This window comes from Heloderma suspectum, chromosome 2 (genome assembly GCF_057233095.1).
Source record: "Heloderma suspectum isolate Gila_16-S chromosome 2, 16-S_ref, whole genome shotgun sequence".
Taxonomy (NCBI): domain Eukaryota; kingdom Metazoa; phylum Chordata; class Lepidosauria; order Squamata; family Helodermatidae; genus Heloderma; species Heloderma suspectum.
The window spans coordinates 107,187,773-107,204,119 of NC_139459.1; the positions used below are offsets into that span (position 1 = coordinate 107,187,773).

General features: G+C 41.1%; 1 protein-coding gene across 1 annotated transcript in view; it reads right to left on the reverse strand.

Annotated features, from left to right (window-relative positions):
• The window catches only part of PTPRD (protein tyrosine phosphatase receptor type D), a 592,319-nt gene that overhangs the window by 87,663 nt on the left and 488,309 nt on the right, over positions 1-16,347 (reverse strand). The window contains exon 25 of the mRNA XM_084834479.1: positions 185-308. Coding sequence (XP_084690605.1) covers positions 185-308 — 124 coding nt within the window. The remainder of the gene's footprint in view (positions 1-184; positions 309-16,347) is intronic.

A 16,347-nucleotide genomic window follows, 5' to 3' on the forward strand; every position in this document is an offset into this window, starting at 1 on the left:
ATGACATTTTTTGTAATGAAGACTTTCATGTGATTAATTGCTGATATCATAGAAAAGATCCATATTACACGTATTTCAAAGCTCTGCACTTTGGTTGAGTCTCATCCTATGGAAAAATGAAATTAACTGCTGTTAAGTGACAGTGTTTTCAGGCTTACTTGGTTTCATTTTCAAAATGTCTTACCTTCTATTGCTGATAACAGAACTCGAGAATGGTCATAAGCAATAACATTCGCATATCTATTCTTTGGTTTATTTACTTCCAGGTTAGAGTGTTCCCATGTGAATTGCTGGCCTGGGTCAATTGACTTTAAAAAGAGAGAAAAAGAGTGGGGACATAGAGAAGGGAATAGTTGTTATTAGCCAAAGAACCATTTTTATTCTGGAAATATTTATGTTTTATAAAATGTTTCTATGTATTATATAGCTTAAAGCACTCAACCATGGGACCCGCTCCACTGTTAGCTGTCGTACTGACACTTACTGATAATCACATTGAGTCACTTGGCTTGCACAGATCTCTATTTGTTCTTATACGAAATGAGACAATAATCAATGCAGGAGATGCTTTATTTTGTCAAGTAATATGGAGGTAGATGTGTGTGTGTGTGTGTGTGTGTGTGTGTAGGGGAGAGATAAGAAAACTAAGATAGAGAATAACGGAAGGCCCATAGTGATTTAGCCATAACATTGGAAATTTAACCCCAGCCTTTATAATTAGGATACACAGCAGAAGCAGCTCATTCTTGTCTGTGTATAGAAGCGAGAGAACAAAATTCCTCTGTGTTTCAAAGAGATCCATTTTGCCATGAGGGGTGGGGGGGCTATAGTTAGGGATTCCAGAGTAATCCACAACAGAACCAAATGAGTTCAGATTTTCATGAATTTGACCTGTGGATTCTGCAGTGGATTGGCTTTCCCCCGTTGGGCAGATTCTGTGGGCTTGCAGATCATTTTTCTAACTTTCCCGAATTTTGTGAAAATTTTGTTGTAGAAAAATATGGTTTGTTTTTTTTTTTAATCCAAAAATGTGCATTTCCCCCATAGGCTAAAGTGTGAAAATGCACATTTGGGGGGAATTTGTGCGTTTTTGCACATGCAAATTTGTGCAAATGCGCATACGCGCAAATCCAATTCTGTCAGTTCCATCGATGGATGGACGATGGATCGACAGGTGCCTGACAATATGCGAAACACCAAAGGAATGGATTTTACACAATGTGTACATCCCTAGTTGTGGTTAGAATCTAAAATCTCTAACCAAAAAGCCATTAATGCCCCTCTTTTTAAAAAAGCTCATGCTGCTAGCCTAGGGAAGAGATGATATTCCTGTAAATTCTGTCTATATTACAGAAATCCCATCAAAACAATGTATGTGTTTGCACAGGATCCAGGTTAAGGAACATATTGCATATATAGAAAGCAACCCCCCTCCCCCAATACCAGTAACGACAACTGGAGTGCACTTTCTCAAACAGGCAAATATGGCAGGCAGCAGTTGTTTTTTCTCAATGGTTACAAACAAATACAAACAAATTTGAAATGTATAAAAGGAGATGCAATGGGAGAATCACCATATTTTCAAGTTATTTCTGGTGAATTGTGAGACTGATTTAGGCTGATGTTTACTTCAAAATGCAAATCAATCACTCCTGAAGATGCTTTATAAGGAAGAAATGGACATCAGGCTATTGTTGCCCAAAGCTGTGTTTTAATGTGTATTCTTGCTCTTAGTATATTCTCAATTCTATCTATATGTTAGAACCTGGTCCTATCTCCTGCTAAGACTTGTATTAGTAGGACAGTGTTGCATATATGTCTCCATGCACTGGTGCAGTGGAAGTAATCATTGCATTATGTTGTGCTAGAAGAAGGCATCTACGCCATGCAGCTATCTCTGTGCTGCAAAACTAGATGGAGAAGGGGGTATAGTGAAGTTGTGGCAGGGGGGAGGAGAGCATCCTTTTCAGCAGGAGTGGGTAACTTGTGGCCGTCCAGATGCTCTGGCCTACAACTCCCATAATCCCTCCCCATTTGTTATGCTGGCTAAGGCTGATGGGAATCGCAGGCCATAACATCTTGAGGGCTACAAGTTGCCCACCCCTGCTTTTTACCTTCCAAAGACTGGGACTATGCCTTATTTATTTATTTGTTTGTTTGTTTGTTTGTTACAGTTATATACTGGCCAACAGCCAGGGCTCTCTGGGCAGTTCACAACAATTAAAACCATAACATACAACATGATAAAACCTAATGTAAGACTTTAAATGTTTAAAAGTAGTATGTAAAACCAAAGTAAAACCCAACAGCAGTTACAGCCCAGGGAAAGCCTGGGTGAAAAGGTGGGTTTTTAGGAGGCGCTTGAAAGTTGCCACCACATTTTCTGCCTCCCAAACTGCAGTACACCTTGCACTGATATAATGCTGCCTACAGAAAACATTAGTGGCAAGTGGAAACTTAACATTATACCCAGTACACAGTCCTGCAAAACAGCTTTTCCCCTCCATCCGGTCCCAGATGATTAGTTGCAATTAGTTTAATAGCCACCAGTCAGAGAGGCCCAAGCACAGGGCATGGGGACATATTACTCTGCTCCCACAACTATAGAACTGTGTGTGTGTGTAGGAGGGGGGGGGGAAGGCGAAAAGGACAGAGCATTAAGCATAAAGGGAAGCACTTGCACATATAGGTCTCAAATGCCCAGGATCAAGGGACAATAAACTGTCGAAAATCCATAAACACAAAACATTTTCAGAACCTTGGTAGTTGGAGCCATGCCATCACAATGGGTTGGATCCAGATTCACACTGGATCAATTGTGGTGGCTGAAGAGGACTTCCCTGCCCCCTCCCTCCTTCCCATGGCTGTCTCTCCAGGCCCCTTAAAATGTGACACATAGAGTCAGGAGACCCTTCTGAATTGGGTGAGCTGTGGAGTGTGGTGAGGGAGATCCCCCAAAATCAGGTGGAGGGACTTTCTATGAGTGTAGCCTTTCCTCTCATAGAAGGCAAGTCCTGGATCCAACCTAATGTGAGGTTATTTTCGTATAGTAAGGAGCAGTTCTGATGTCACCCATGGTGAAATTGACCTTCAATCATATACTGGGAAAAGGCAGAAAATTAGTATTTTTAAGGGGGGAGGGTCTCAAAGTGTATGTTCTGCTAACTCATTGGTTTTCCAATCTACCTGAAAAATTTGGGATGGAGGAGAGAAATGTCTTTGTATGTTTCTGAGCAAAAGACTTCATTCATCACAAATATTTTTGCAACTTCTTATGCTACAGTCCTAAGCACACTTCCTAGAAAGTAAGTCCTAATTGACTCAATGGGATTTACTTCTGAGTAAACATGACAAATCATGCAATTTGTCATCCAAAAGTAAAATCAAAAGTATTCTGCCATTATATATACTACAAGCAACATCCCTTAGCTGTCTCCGCTCTGTGGGATCACACCAGTATATGGAAGCACAGCATTTTCCTTGTGAAAACAAATGCAATAGGCTCTCCCTAGGTCTGAGGAGGAAAGTGCCATATACAGTTCACAATTAATTGTGCAGATATCCAGGAGGAAATCCAAGACAACAAATTCCATTATTAGATGGGAGACGTTTGAGGAAGTGATTACTGGCAGCAAGAACAGAGTGCGAATAAGGCACTTCTTTATAGAATAAGCCAGTCCTGTGATCATTTTTCTCCACTGAACCACTTATGTGTGACCAATGTTATGAAGAGAAAGCTTAAAAGATTAATGTTTTAACTAGAAGATAAGGAAGAGTTAAAAAAAATGCCTGTCCTTCCTGTTCTCTTAAGCTTTAGTGGTCTATTTAAAAAAACAATTACAAGGTTGTCTTTTTCCTACAGAGCAAAGAGCTTTATATGCAGCTACTCACTTTTTTAATTAACCATTTGCACAGCTGAGGATCTACTGACTTCAAAACCTGGCAGTGCACCATTTGTTTGGTTTATTTCCTGCATCTCCATGTGTTGTCCAGTAACAAATGAAGTATGCCATTTTCTCGGACTGGTCTTCCAGCTCACATGGCCTCGTTTTAATTGACACAGTCACTGTTAGACAAACTCCACGCTCTCAGGTTAGAAATCTGCCGCAGAACATCTTTGAACACTCAGAGCTAATACATCCATTTTGTTTCTTTGCAGACCCTCCAGGCTAGATAAGTTGTGTTTACAATCTAGACAACTTATATCACTGATTAGAGGTAAGGTACAGCTGCAGCTTAAAACAGTAGTTGCCTCTTGGCACAACATCAAAGAGATAAACCATAATTGATGCGATTTAAAGCTCCCCAGGGCTCGACTGTGCACACAGAACATTATCTGAGGGGCTTCCCCATTCTTATTAGAGCCAGGAAAAGCTCCACATGCACGGACAAGGAGGTGTTACCAATACTGTAAATAATAGGGAACCACCTGCCCATGTAGGGCCCCCACAGTGTGCATCAGAGCCCCTGCAAGCACACGATAGCTATTACCCCACAGTTAATGAGTTTATAAGCCCGCAAAGTACAGGTCGGTACTAAACTAGACAGTGTGTAGAATATCAAGCTGTTTGAAAAAGGTGGATAGAAAGTGTTTTGTTCAATTCAGCTTAACCTCTTGGGGCAGAGAATAGTAGCAGTTTTTCCATCTATCCTTGTTCATTCCACTTCTAGCCTACTAATCCCATGACTCCAGTCTTGATCCGTAAGTGTCTTTAGCTGTCCAGCCCTGATCCTTATCTTTTAAGTGGCTCCAACTGTCACAGACTGCAGCCAGTAAGCTTGTAGATTTTTACCATGTGAAATAAAACCCCAGGATCTTGCAGGTTATAACAGGTAAAACTCACTTGTATGGTGAATGGGGAAAGAGCGACAGTGACAGAGACTAGGCCTATTCAGGCATTCTGTTTTGGAGTGAACACACATGCGAGGAACAGGAAGATGAGCATGGTCGCTCTGCTCTCCTCAATCTCCTCTCTTGCTGCCCTGATTTTTCAGGCTTCTACATCTTGAAAGAGTCTGCACAGATACAAGAGGCTCCCTGCTGCAGATGTTATCCCTCAACATGTGGATGGTGATGAGAATGCGGATGCAGGAAGTGGATCTAGGGTGCTTTGTCCCCACTCTCCCACCTCCCGTGGGTGTTAAACTCAGAAGCAGAATTCCTGAACAGGACGAAGGAGGTCACTGCATCGGCTCATAGGTTACATATACACTGAACACAATCAAATGAGACAGCTCAATTTGACCACAGAAAGCAGGCCTGTCCCACTGCTGATAATGAAATAAAAAGCAATCCCAGGTGATAACTGCCCTCCACCCTCCACAGGCAGCAACGTGAGTCCCTTGGGGCCAGGAAAGGCAGCAGGCACTTGATGCAAGCGCCTTTGTGCCTTTTGCAAGCACAACAAAAGTTCAAGCTTTTGGGGGTTGAATGATGAGATGCTTGTGTATCTCTAACCAAGGGTGTTTCCAGATGAGGTTTTTATCACACCATTGCCTTGGCTCATTCATGGAATTTTATGGGGGAGACAGATGTTGTCTTCTACTCGTAGCCCTCAGTGTTTTCCCACAGCTTCTTCCACCTTTTCTTTTACCACAGCAAAGGAGAAAAAGAGAAAAGACAGAATAACTGCATAGTACCATCTAATTGGTAGGAGCCTTCTGTCTGGATGGAAGCACCTTAAGTTTAAAGAACTGACGTAAAAATTTTTTTAATGATAAAATAATGCCATCAAATAAATCAGCTAATTAAAATGGGAGAGAATTATGCATGCTTGCTTCAGGAACATAGTCAAGCCACATCAGTTGTGGCTAATCAGAACACAAAAGTTAAATTTGTTTTGTATTTTGAAGGGATATGTAAATTAATGATGGCTATTCAGCACTGTGCCAGCTCTGCAAGAGGTAATGTTGTATTGTATTGGGTTTAGCAATGTAATTGAAGGATTCACATTGTCTGATCTTCTCCTGCAGTACCAACTGTCTAAGTATCTTACAAATTACTTTACAATCTAAAGTGTCACTTATAGTTCTCTCCTCATTCCTGACAAGAAAGCTAAAATTCTGTAGGACAAACTGACTGTAACAGTGCCAGTGTTTTCTTATTTCTACACCACAGCTCTTTTAAAAGTTGTCTGAAACATGATTTCCTATATTTGATTTTATCTCAACAGTAACTTCAATTATCTTTTTCTTCACTGTGGAGTCGCCTTCTTAGAACATTTGCAAATCTCTTTTTATAAAAATAGTAAATACATAATTGATAATTAGAAATTTTCAAGCCTCCTTTTTTAAAAAAGTTATAAACCATAACTTCATTCAAAAAACCATTTCAGGCTATATAAACAAAAACCAAATATTCAATGCAACAAAAGATTGTTTCCACACAAGCAGTATAGTCAAGAATTGCCATTCTTTGTGAACATACTTTTATTGAAAATCCAGATAACTTTGTTGCCAGATCATTGCATTCCAATGTTTTCTGTGTTTGTCCTTCCATACTTTTTCAGAACTAATTTGGGGTGATTTTCCTGATTTAAAACATAATTGCTGCACTACTCTGTCCATTGTGGACAGGTAAAATACTACTGAGGCTTTTCAGCCTCCTGTTCCTTTAATTGAACTTGCTACCTGCATGTTGTGCTCTTTTCACTGCTTCCCAGAAAGCATGGTGGTGGGATTTTGATTGCCCCTTCAACAGCTTCTCTTAAAATCCCTTAATGTCACTTTGAACTCACTACAGGGATGGGATGGGATATTAATTTCTAATTTCCTCCCATTATTTTCGTTCTTTCCATTTTAATACAGCTATTACACTGTACTAAAATGAAAAGAAACAAAATAATAAGAGTAAATGGATAATTAACTCCCACTCCATGGTAACAGGAACTGAGAGACTATTCATTAGTAATTCTGCTGCTGGTGTGCTCAATAGGAAGCAATTCAAAGGGCAAAACTGGACCAGGAAGCTTTTAATTAACATAGGAAGGGACCTTTGCTGAATGGAACTGACTTCTGAATGAAGATGCTAGAATATTCTTAGCCAGGGGAAAGGCACTGTTAGATAAAATAGTACTATATTAAATCTTGTCTGGAACCACCATTCTAATTCTCCTTCCAGATCATTATAGAAAAGGAACTGGGGAGAAAAACAATCATTCTGAGGTTCAACATCCAGCACTCATATGTCCAGAGCAAAATCTCAAGATCATGTAACACAGGTTCTTTACCCATTAATCATAATGTTGTGCTCACTGTCAAGATAGTTAAAGGTTGTGATTTTCCTCCACTGTTTTGAAGTGTGCTTGACTGAATTAGGGATACTAACTACATTAGTGATAGTGAGTATATGACAGAGAAAATAATGTACATAGTAGCTAGAGTGATCTCTCTCTTTTGTCCATGGTAGTAGAATTTACATGAGGCGGTGGAGGTAGGGAGCTTGCAGAAGCAAAAAACAATAATTCACCAGTAAGTGGGTGATGGCTTTGAGTCACTCACTTCCTTGGTGACATACAGTATCAAATATAGAGCTTTTTCATACATATTTATTGGTGGTATATTACAATATGCCTTTCCTTAGATGCAAGTCATATTCCCCTGAAGATTTAGGGAAACATGCTTGGATCCATCAAATAATACTTAATCCTGTATATGAATACTGTTACCACCATTTCTGTGAAATCTAGGAAAATCAACTGTAATCTTTAGCTTTGTAGTTTCAACCTAATCATATACCAGCAAGGACCTGGCTAGAGAGAGAAAGCTAATCTACATTTCCTGGGTCTGAATAGTCATGCTTAAAACAAAGAATAGAGTAATATTGGCAGAAACATCCTACAAATGTGAAAGTCCAATAACTCAGGAACAACTAGTCTGTGCTAACAGTTTTAATGAGTGCTCTAACGGCTAAATGGACGACACTTAAATGGGATTCCGAGTAGATTCATTCTGAAAGCATGTCTTCAATAAAGCTGTCATTAACAGAGGAATTGGATTTCCTCACAGTAAATTCATGTGTAGAACACTGAGACACTGCAAACCATTTCTGTAAAAAGGTATTTGCAATGCTGTTGCAATATTTGTATGTTCTTACTAAGGGTTTGGCTACTTTTTCACCCCCAAAATTGCATGCCTGTAGAAAGCAGGACTGGATTTTTGTTGGCTGCCATTTCACTCACTAGACCAGCCTTCCCTAACCTGGTGCTTTCCAAATGTGGCAGGACTACAACTTCCATCACCCCTGGCCAGCACATCAATTGGCTGCACTGGCTGGAGATGGTGGGAGTGGTAGTCGCGATACATCTGGAGGATGCTAGTTTGGGGAAAGCTACACTAGACAAAAGGGTCACTAGAGGCATGGAATTGAAGACTCTCCTATCAAGCTTCTGCACTGGATATTATCTATCCACATAATAAAAGGCTGTAGACCATGTTAATCTCGGAGGGCATTCCACAGCACATTGTGCCAAATGGTCATGAAACTGGAGAAAAAGGCAAGTCCAGCTAGCTCAAGCAAATAAGCCATACTACAAAATGGAGGAAAATAGGAAGATACAGAGCTATTGGCCAGATATGAAGTGAAGGAAAACTCTTTTTTAATAGCAACAAGTGAAAGACATCCATCTTAGAATAAAAATCAGTGCTGTAATTCCATTAAATTCACTATGGGTATGAATTGTTTGTTTGCCAAATATTGTCATGCACTCTTTCATATTCCCACCTTTTCCCAGTAGATCTCTTATTCTGTTTCCTACAACTTTTTTCAGCAATGTAACAAGATCATCCACTTCCAGTTGCTTGAAACTGTAAACAAGCTTCCAAACATCCAGAACTTAGGGTGCAATCCTATGCATGTATAGACAGAAAAAAATTCTACAACTCCCAGCATGCCACAACCAAGAATACTGGTTGTAGGAGGGTTTTTTTCCAACTATACTTGCATAGGGTTGCACCCTAAGTTCTGGCTGTTTAGGGAGCTGAAGCTGACAGGCTTGGAATGCTGGGAGTTGTATGACTTTTTCTCTAAACATGCATAGAACTGCACCCTTAAATTTTTTTCATACCTGAATGTTACAGAGGAGTCAACCACTAGCTCACAGTTTTACTGACTGGCGAACGCTCCAAAGGGCAGTATCCAATGTCAGTCCTACATAGAGAAGACTAATTGAAACTAATCAGACTTATGTTAGTCAGAACTAACTTAACTCCAATTTATTTCAATGGGTCTACTCTGTGTAGGACAAACACTGGATACTACCCAGAATTAAAGTCTTTTCCCCAGATGCTTTAAAAACAAAATTAAGAGATAAAAGTGGCATTTGCATGTTGGTCAAACACAGGGTAGATAATACTTCTAAAATCTTGTTTGTTATGTGCCTATATATATAGCCAGGTACACATTTAACAAAATCACATTGTAGAATCCATTTAGGACTTATGACTAACACATTGAAGGGGTAGGGGGAGAAATTCTGAGGCTCAGCCTTCCCCTTTGATGTGTTAGTTTTTTCCAGAGAGCATTTAACAAGAGAGAACAATCAAATGTGCAACCCTTAGCCTGTGGTGCAATCGCTAGAGAAAGGCAAGAGACATGCGACATTGCTGAACTTGTAGATCAGCTCTAAGTGTCTTTTTGAACTAAGGAAAGGCAACAGAGATTTTTTTTAAAAAATACACTTTATGAAGAACAATAAAATAATGATCCTGGTAGATGTCAAAGCAAATAGATAGTGTGGAACTAGAGAATCATTAACTGCCTATGAAAATGGATAAGTTGACCCTCTTTTACCAATGTCAGCTTTTGTTATGAGAATTTCATCTTTTGGCTGAATCTCTAATAAGATGCTATTTTATTATTCAGGCAACTTGCCAGTTGAATGAGATTTACATAGTGCATTAGCAAAACATGAATGCTAAATACATGAACACTGATACATCATCATGGGAAGTTGCCAGCAGAATTACATTTTCCTACTGCATTAGTAGGACTCGAGCATCAGAAAGTAAAGAATAACTTATTAGAGAGACTATGTACCTCATACTCACATATCTGGCAAAGGTCAACCCTTTTCCTATTTTTCCATTTCAAAAGTTTCACAATAGGAGTAATATGAAAAATGTTTCAATGTTTATTCCTGCTTTCCCCAATTTAAGGTTCATAAGGAGTTTTAAAGGAAGGTTCTCATCCCTTCATCCTTGTTTGAGGATGGATGTGCTCTGACGAGATGCTTCCCTCTCCCACATCTACCATTTCTGTCAGAATCTGGGGAAAATGTTAAGACTCACAGATATAGTCATGGGAAGGCATCAATGATTGGAATCTATGGAGCAGAGAAAGAGGAGCAGTGCTAAGTACATAAATCTCATCCTATAATCTCTGTAATCCTCAACTCACACTTTTTCAAGCTTCCCAAGTGATATGAGCTGAAAACAAGAAAGGACGCCTAAATGTCAACAGGGCACCTCCACACTGGATGAGCAATGAATATTAGCTAGCACAGATTTACAACACAATCCTGTGCATATCTACTGAGAAGTGAGTCTCTCCAGGTTCAATGGACTTACTCCCAGGTAAGCATACCTAGGAATGTACCTCAAATGTGTTTCATTGCCTTCTTACAGCCTTGGACAGGGAACATCTGAATAATGGCAGGAAGGAAGAGAACTCCCTACTGCTCTCCCGATGTACGGGTAGGTGGGAGCACGACACCCTTTCTGCCAGCAGCTGTTCATGTGGGCTCAACTACTGTTTGCCCAGTGTTCAAAGTGGACATGAGAAGTGGAGGACACTTCTTCCCTTTCAGTTCAAGTAGGGATGTACGAAAGTCACTTACCTTTTCGCAGCTTTGATTCGCGGTGGGGGTGAGGTGCTCCGTCCCTCCCCCCAGAATCTTCCCTGGGCCAGCTCTGCTCTGCGGCGGCTCCATGGAGCTGCCGGCCAGGGCTGTCTGCAGCCAGAGTTCCGGCCACAGCTGGCTGCTGCGGCCGCTGTAGAGGCTACCATTTGCATCCTGCCAGGCTGCCATGATAGGCTACATAAATACTTACGTAGCCTATCACTGCTGCAGGGCTGCAAATGGCGGCCACAGCAGCCCGGCTGTGGCTGGCCGGGAGATCAGCCGCCGGAGCCACCGCATCCGCCCCAAGTAAGTTCCGTCGCAGGGGGATTTCGCGGTGGGGCGGGGGGCAGGAGGCTGTTCTGCCACAGGTTCCAGGGGGGGGGGAATTCTTTAGAATCTTCTTTAGAATCCGGCCTCACTGGAATCTGTGGCGGAATTCTCTGACATCCCTATCATGGACAATGCAAAAAATTGCAATCCCATTTTTCCAGTAATGTTAACAATAGTAATAATGATGCAATACCTGTTCTCCACCATTACACAGCTGCATCTTGGGCACTCTTACTGTAATGATGCAATATTTCCACCATTTGAAAAAAAAACTACTAAAGAGGTTTTCTTCTTATTTGGGCCTTTCCAGTGTCCCAATTAGGTTCTGAACTGTTATAGTGGAGACATTCAGTGCTTGCCTCCTGTTGCTGCTACTAGTAAGGACATTCTAGGCTAGGGGTGGGTGTGCCTTTCCCCCTTTCATCTACACAACTGTACAGTTCTTTTGCCATGGTATTTGGAGGCCTCCTCGTCCTATATTATTTATTATTACTTATTTATTGCATTTATATCCCACCTTTTAATTTTATTTTATTTATTTCATTATTTCATTTCTACACCACCCAATAGCCAGAGCTCTCTGGGTGGTTCACAAAAATTAAAACCAAAGAGCACACAATAAAACAACACAAAATATATAAAACATTAAAACCACAGTAAACAATACAACCAGAATAAAACCAGAATAAAACCTAGCAGCAATGCAGGGATTTAAATACAGATTTAAAACAGCAAAGCTAAAAGTCTAAAGTGCTGAAATGTTGAAATGCCTGGGAAAATAGAAAGGTCTTCACCTGGTGCCGGAAAGAATACAATGTAGGTGCCAGGCGAACCTCACTAGGGAGCTCATTCCACAGCCGGGGTGCCACAGCAGAGAAAGCCCTCCTCCTAGTAGCCACCCGCCTCACTTCCTTTGGCAGGGGCTCACGGAGAAGGGCCGCTGACGATGATCTTAAGGTCCAGGCAGGCACATATGGGAGGAAGCGATCCTTCAGATAACCTGGCCCCAAGCCGTTAAGGGCTTTGAATGTTAACACCAGCACTTTGAATCGGGCCTGGAAATGGATCGGCAGCCAGCGAAGCTGGAAAAGTACTTTTTTCCTCTTGCAAGGAACCCAAGGTGGCTTACATTATTCTCCTCCTCTCCATTTTATCCTCACAACACCAATCCTGTGAGGTAGGTTAGGCTGAGAGTGTGTGACTGGCCCAAAGTCACCCAGTGAGCTTCCATGGCCGAGTGGGGACTAGAACCTGGATCTCCCGGCTCCCAGTCCAACACTCTTGCCACTGCACCTCACTGGCTATATCCTAATCTCCTAATGAAACATTCCTGCCACTTTTCTATATGCTATTGCTAATATGGAGAGTATGAATAATTGTTGAGCAGCCCAAACTACAAGTTACTATATATAGCTCCTAGTTACTTCACTCTTTCTTTTTTCCTCTCTCAGTACCACTGAGCATTAAAGCTCCCCTACCCACCACACTAGGGTCCCAATCCCGATCAGACCCCTGTTCTGATTTTAGAGTAACAAAGACATGCTCTTTGCAATCCAATAATTTTCTTTTAAACTCTGCTGAATTTTGGTAGAGTTGGGGCCAATGAGAATTTTTATCTCTCTTTTTTAACCCCTCTGGGGGATGGGTGCGTGTGTGTGTGTGTATAATAAAAACAGGAGGGGGGAAAACTTAAATCCCCCCTCCTGAATTACCACAGTCCCCATCTGAATTGAGGCCATGTGTGCTTAACTCAAGCTCTGCTATGCATCGTTAGCGGATTGTTAAGTGAATAGCTTAATGACTTGGGCCCAATTTACATGGGGAATTTACTGCAGTGCTACTGCACCTCACACAAAGATGTGACACATGATGTTACCCCCAATCTGTATCAGTCCTGGGTTTTCTTGCATTAAAAACTGCATTTTCGCAAAGTCCTTTTGTGATGGATTTTCCGTTTACCGTTGACTTCCCTGTGTTTTGGGACTTAGTGTATCCTAAACTTGTGGTACTACTCTGGGGGGAGGAGGAGTGGCTTCAGTGTTGCAAGGAGGAATGGAAAGTTTCATCAGTGAAGGGTGGACCTGATAGAAATGGGAGGAGTTAACCCTTCCTGTTAGTTTTATCCTCCACTGATAGATTTTTTTTTTTTTTTTAAATAGTGTTTGCTAATGCGTACTTGTGGAGAAGGATTAAAGTGCTCTGTGCATGATTGTGGGGAGGAGTGGGTTTGCTGATTTCCCTGCAGCTGAAGGCTCCTCCCCTCCATGCATGCTTTTCCAGAGAAGCCCATTCTGGAAAACCAGCTGTTCAAGGATATATAGGAACACAGAAGGGAGGCAGAAAGACCCTCAGAAGGGAGGCAGAAATATTTGTAAATAATTTATCTCTTCCATCACAGATCTGATGATGCACTGACAAAATCTAGTAAATCTAGCAGTGCTACAAGAGCTTGGCAAGGAGCCAGAACATGACTTCACCTTCCCTAATATTAAATGTTAACACAAAAGGCTGCCTTATACAGCAGAAAGCTTGATGAGAAGAACCATTAAAATGATGTGCAGCCAGTTTGGCAGGCTAGGTTAATGCATACTTTTTTCCTTATGCTGCTGTCTCTCTGGGCCAGTTCGTATGCTCACTTGTTCTTTTCATGGCTGAGGAATAGGCACATGGGAACCTTTATGAGGGAGAAGAATTCTATGCATCACACCTTCTGCATGCAGCTATATGCGCAGATTATGTCTTATGTTATGTGTACATCCACTCACCCATCTTGCAAAGATTTGGTGAGTGTATGACCCAGCTTCTGTTTTTCAGCTGTATGCACACCTACCTGGATATATGCAGCTGCTTAACACTGAAGCAAGAGCACAGACAGCATCAAGACTCAAACACATGGAACAGAACAATCCAGGATGATCCCCTAGGGGTCTGCCCTTTTACTACAGTACAGCCACATTTGCATAGCTTGTCATGCTAGCAAAGTGACACTGAGCTGAAGTGACACTGAAATGCCATTATTAGTATTTGTTATTAATGTGTGTTACACGGCAGGTGCTCAACCTCAAAACAAAAGCCTACACTTTCACAATATTTTCTGCCTATATCAAATATCTTAAAGCACCAAGATTGTGAAGTGTCAAATAACTGATGATTAAAATCAAGAGACTAAAAGCCTCAGAATAAAATGCTCTAGAAGCAATTAAGAACTAAGTGGGTATTTGATATAATGTTGCACTTTGCATGTTACAAGGTGCTGGAAAAACCTGCTTCAGGTTATATTTGGCATTCTGTATTCACTGGCAGTGTGTGTGGGCTCAATTCATATCACCATATTATTGTTAAATGTCAAAGGATACAATTCCAAATACATAAGCCCAATTGTTTAACAGCTGTCAAATCCATATATTTGCATTGCCAAAAAATGTGCACTGAAACAGTGAGAAAAATGCAGAAAACAGTAGAAAAGTTTGCTCTGCTTGATAAAATTAGAGAAAAAGAATAACACAACATATAAATTGCAAAACTGTAATCTAGTATATCAGAAAAACCATCCTTCTTGAAGGTTGCTAGTAATGTATTTCCCCCTCCCCCACCACACACACACTATTAGCATAATAATACCACCATTTTAGAGAAGGGCTGTAGCGGATCAGGTAAGGCAGGAAAAATATTCTTGCTTCAAATCTGGGAGAACCTCTGCCAATCAGTGTCAACAATACTGGGCTAAATGGGCCAATGGCCTGACTCTGTATAAGGCAGCTTCCTATGGTCCTAATCCATACTGCTTAAAAGACTTTGGTTAGAAATATGACTAGGGTATACTGGGACATGACTCCTCCACCCCTGCTTTGGAAGTCTGCAGATTAAAGACCAGGATACAAATCTATATAATAAATAAACAAGCAAGCAAACAAAAAACCCATGCAATCTGTTGAGAATGTACACTTCTTATGCCATCTATGCATGAAGTGTGGAGAGCAGTGAGAGGCCTCTCAATGGCTATTTTGCAATGATGGAACTTCAGAAAAACTCTTGGAAGCTTTGTAGGTCTTGCTACTGAGGCTGCCTTAACGAATTAGTTGAGAAGGTAACTGTAGTAGATGTTATTTAAGCATGATCCTTAATTTGTATTTTCTTTCTACTTCCCTGCCTTATGAGGCAGATCCTTGTGAGTTCTTGTTGTTTAAATATTATTTATACTAATTTTATTAATGCATCTTTATCTTAATGGTTAGCTGCCTTGGAAGTAATTCTATCCTGAAAAACAGGATATAAATAATGATAAGAAAGAGGATGGGGTAAACTAGAACTTATGTTCAAGGACTGTGCCAGTGATAAGCTTGAGTATAATTCTCTCTTAAGGCAGGCATGGCAAACCTTCAGCCCATGGGCAGGGGGACCTTCTATCCATGGGGGATCCTCATCCAGCCCACCAGCTTCTTCCCCAGTGCCCACCCCTTCTCTCCAGGCAAAAGCTCTTATTTCTGATCAGCAGCTAATCATAGATAAGATCTTTTCCCTGTTCAGTGCTGAGAAAGGCTCATGTATGTATACGAACACTGTACGTGGGTGTGAACATGCACACCTGTGAACGGTGCTTGTGTATGTATGAACAGTGTTTGCGTGCGTACGTGTGTGTGTGAACAGTGGGATTTGAATAAATGGTGTTGATTGTTTCTGTATGAATGGTGTGTGAATGGTATGTACGTATCTGTGTATGAACAGTGTATGTGTGCTTGAGTGAATGGTGGGGTAGACGTGGGGTAGACGTGGGGTAGACGCCGGGTACACCCTCTGCTGGCATGCACCCCCTGGGAAGTTTCTCCAGCGGTAAATGGGCCCTTGAACTGAGAAAGGTTCCCTTCTCCTGTCTTAAGGCATCAAAACCAAAATCAAGAGAGCATTTATATTGTACAGTCAAACAATTCCATTTGAAATGAACTTCACTTTGTGTGTAAAATCTCTCTTGAAATTGAGGGGAATTTCAAAGGAAATGTGTGTTGTGGCATGGGCATCACTTGGAAAAAATAAACCAAACTTGCTTACTTAATGTAATCCTTTGAATCTTTGTTGCCACTGTGCCCATGATTGCACTCTTCATATCACAGGTGGGAAACCTGTGGCCCTCCAGATGTTTTGGCCTAACAACTCAAATCAGATGGGAGTTGTAGACCAA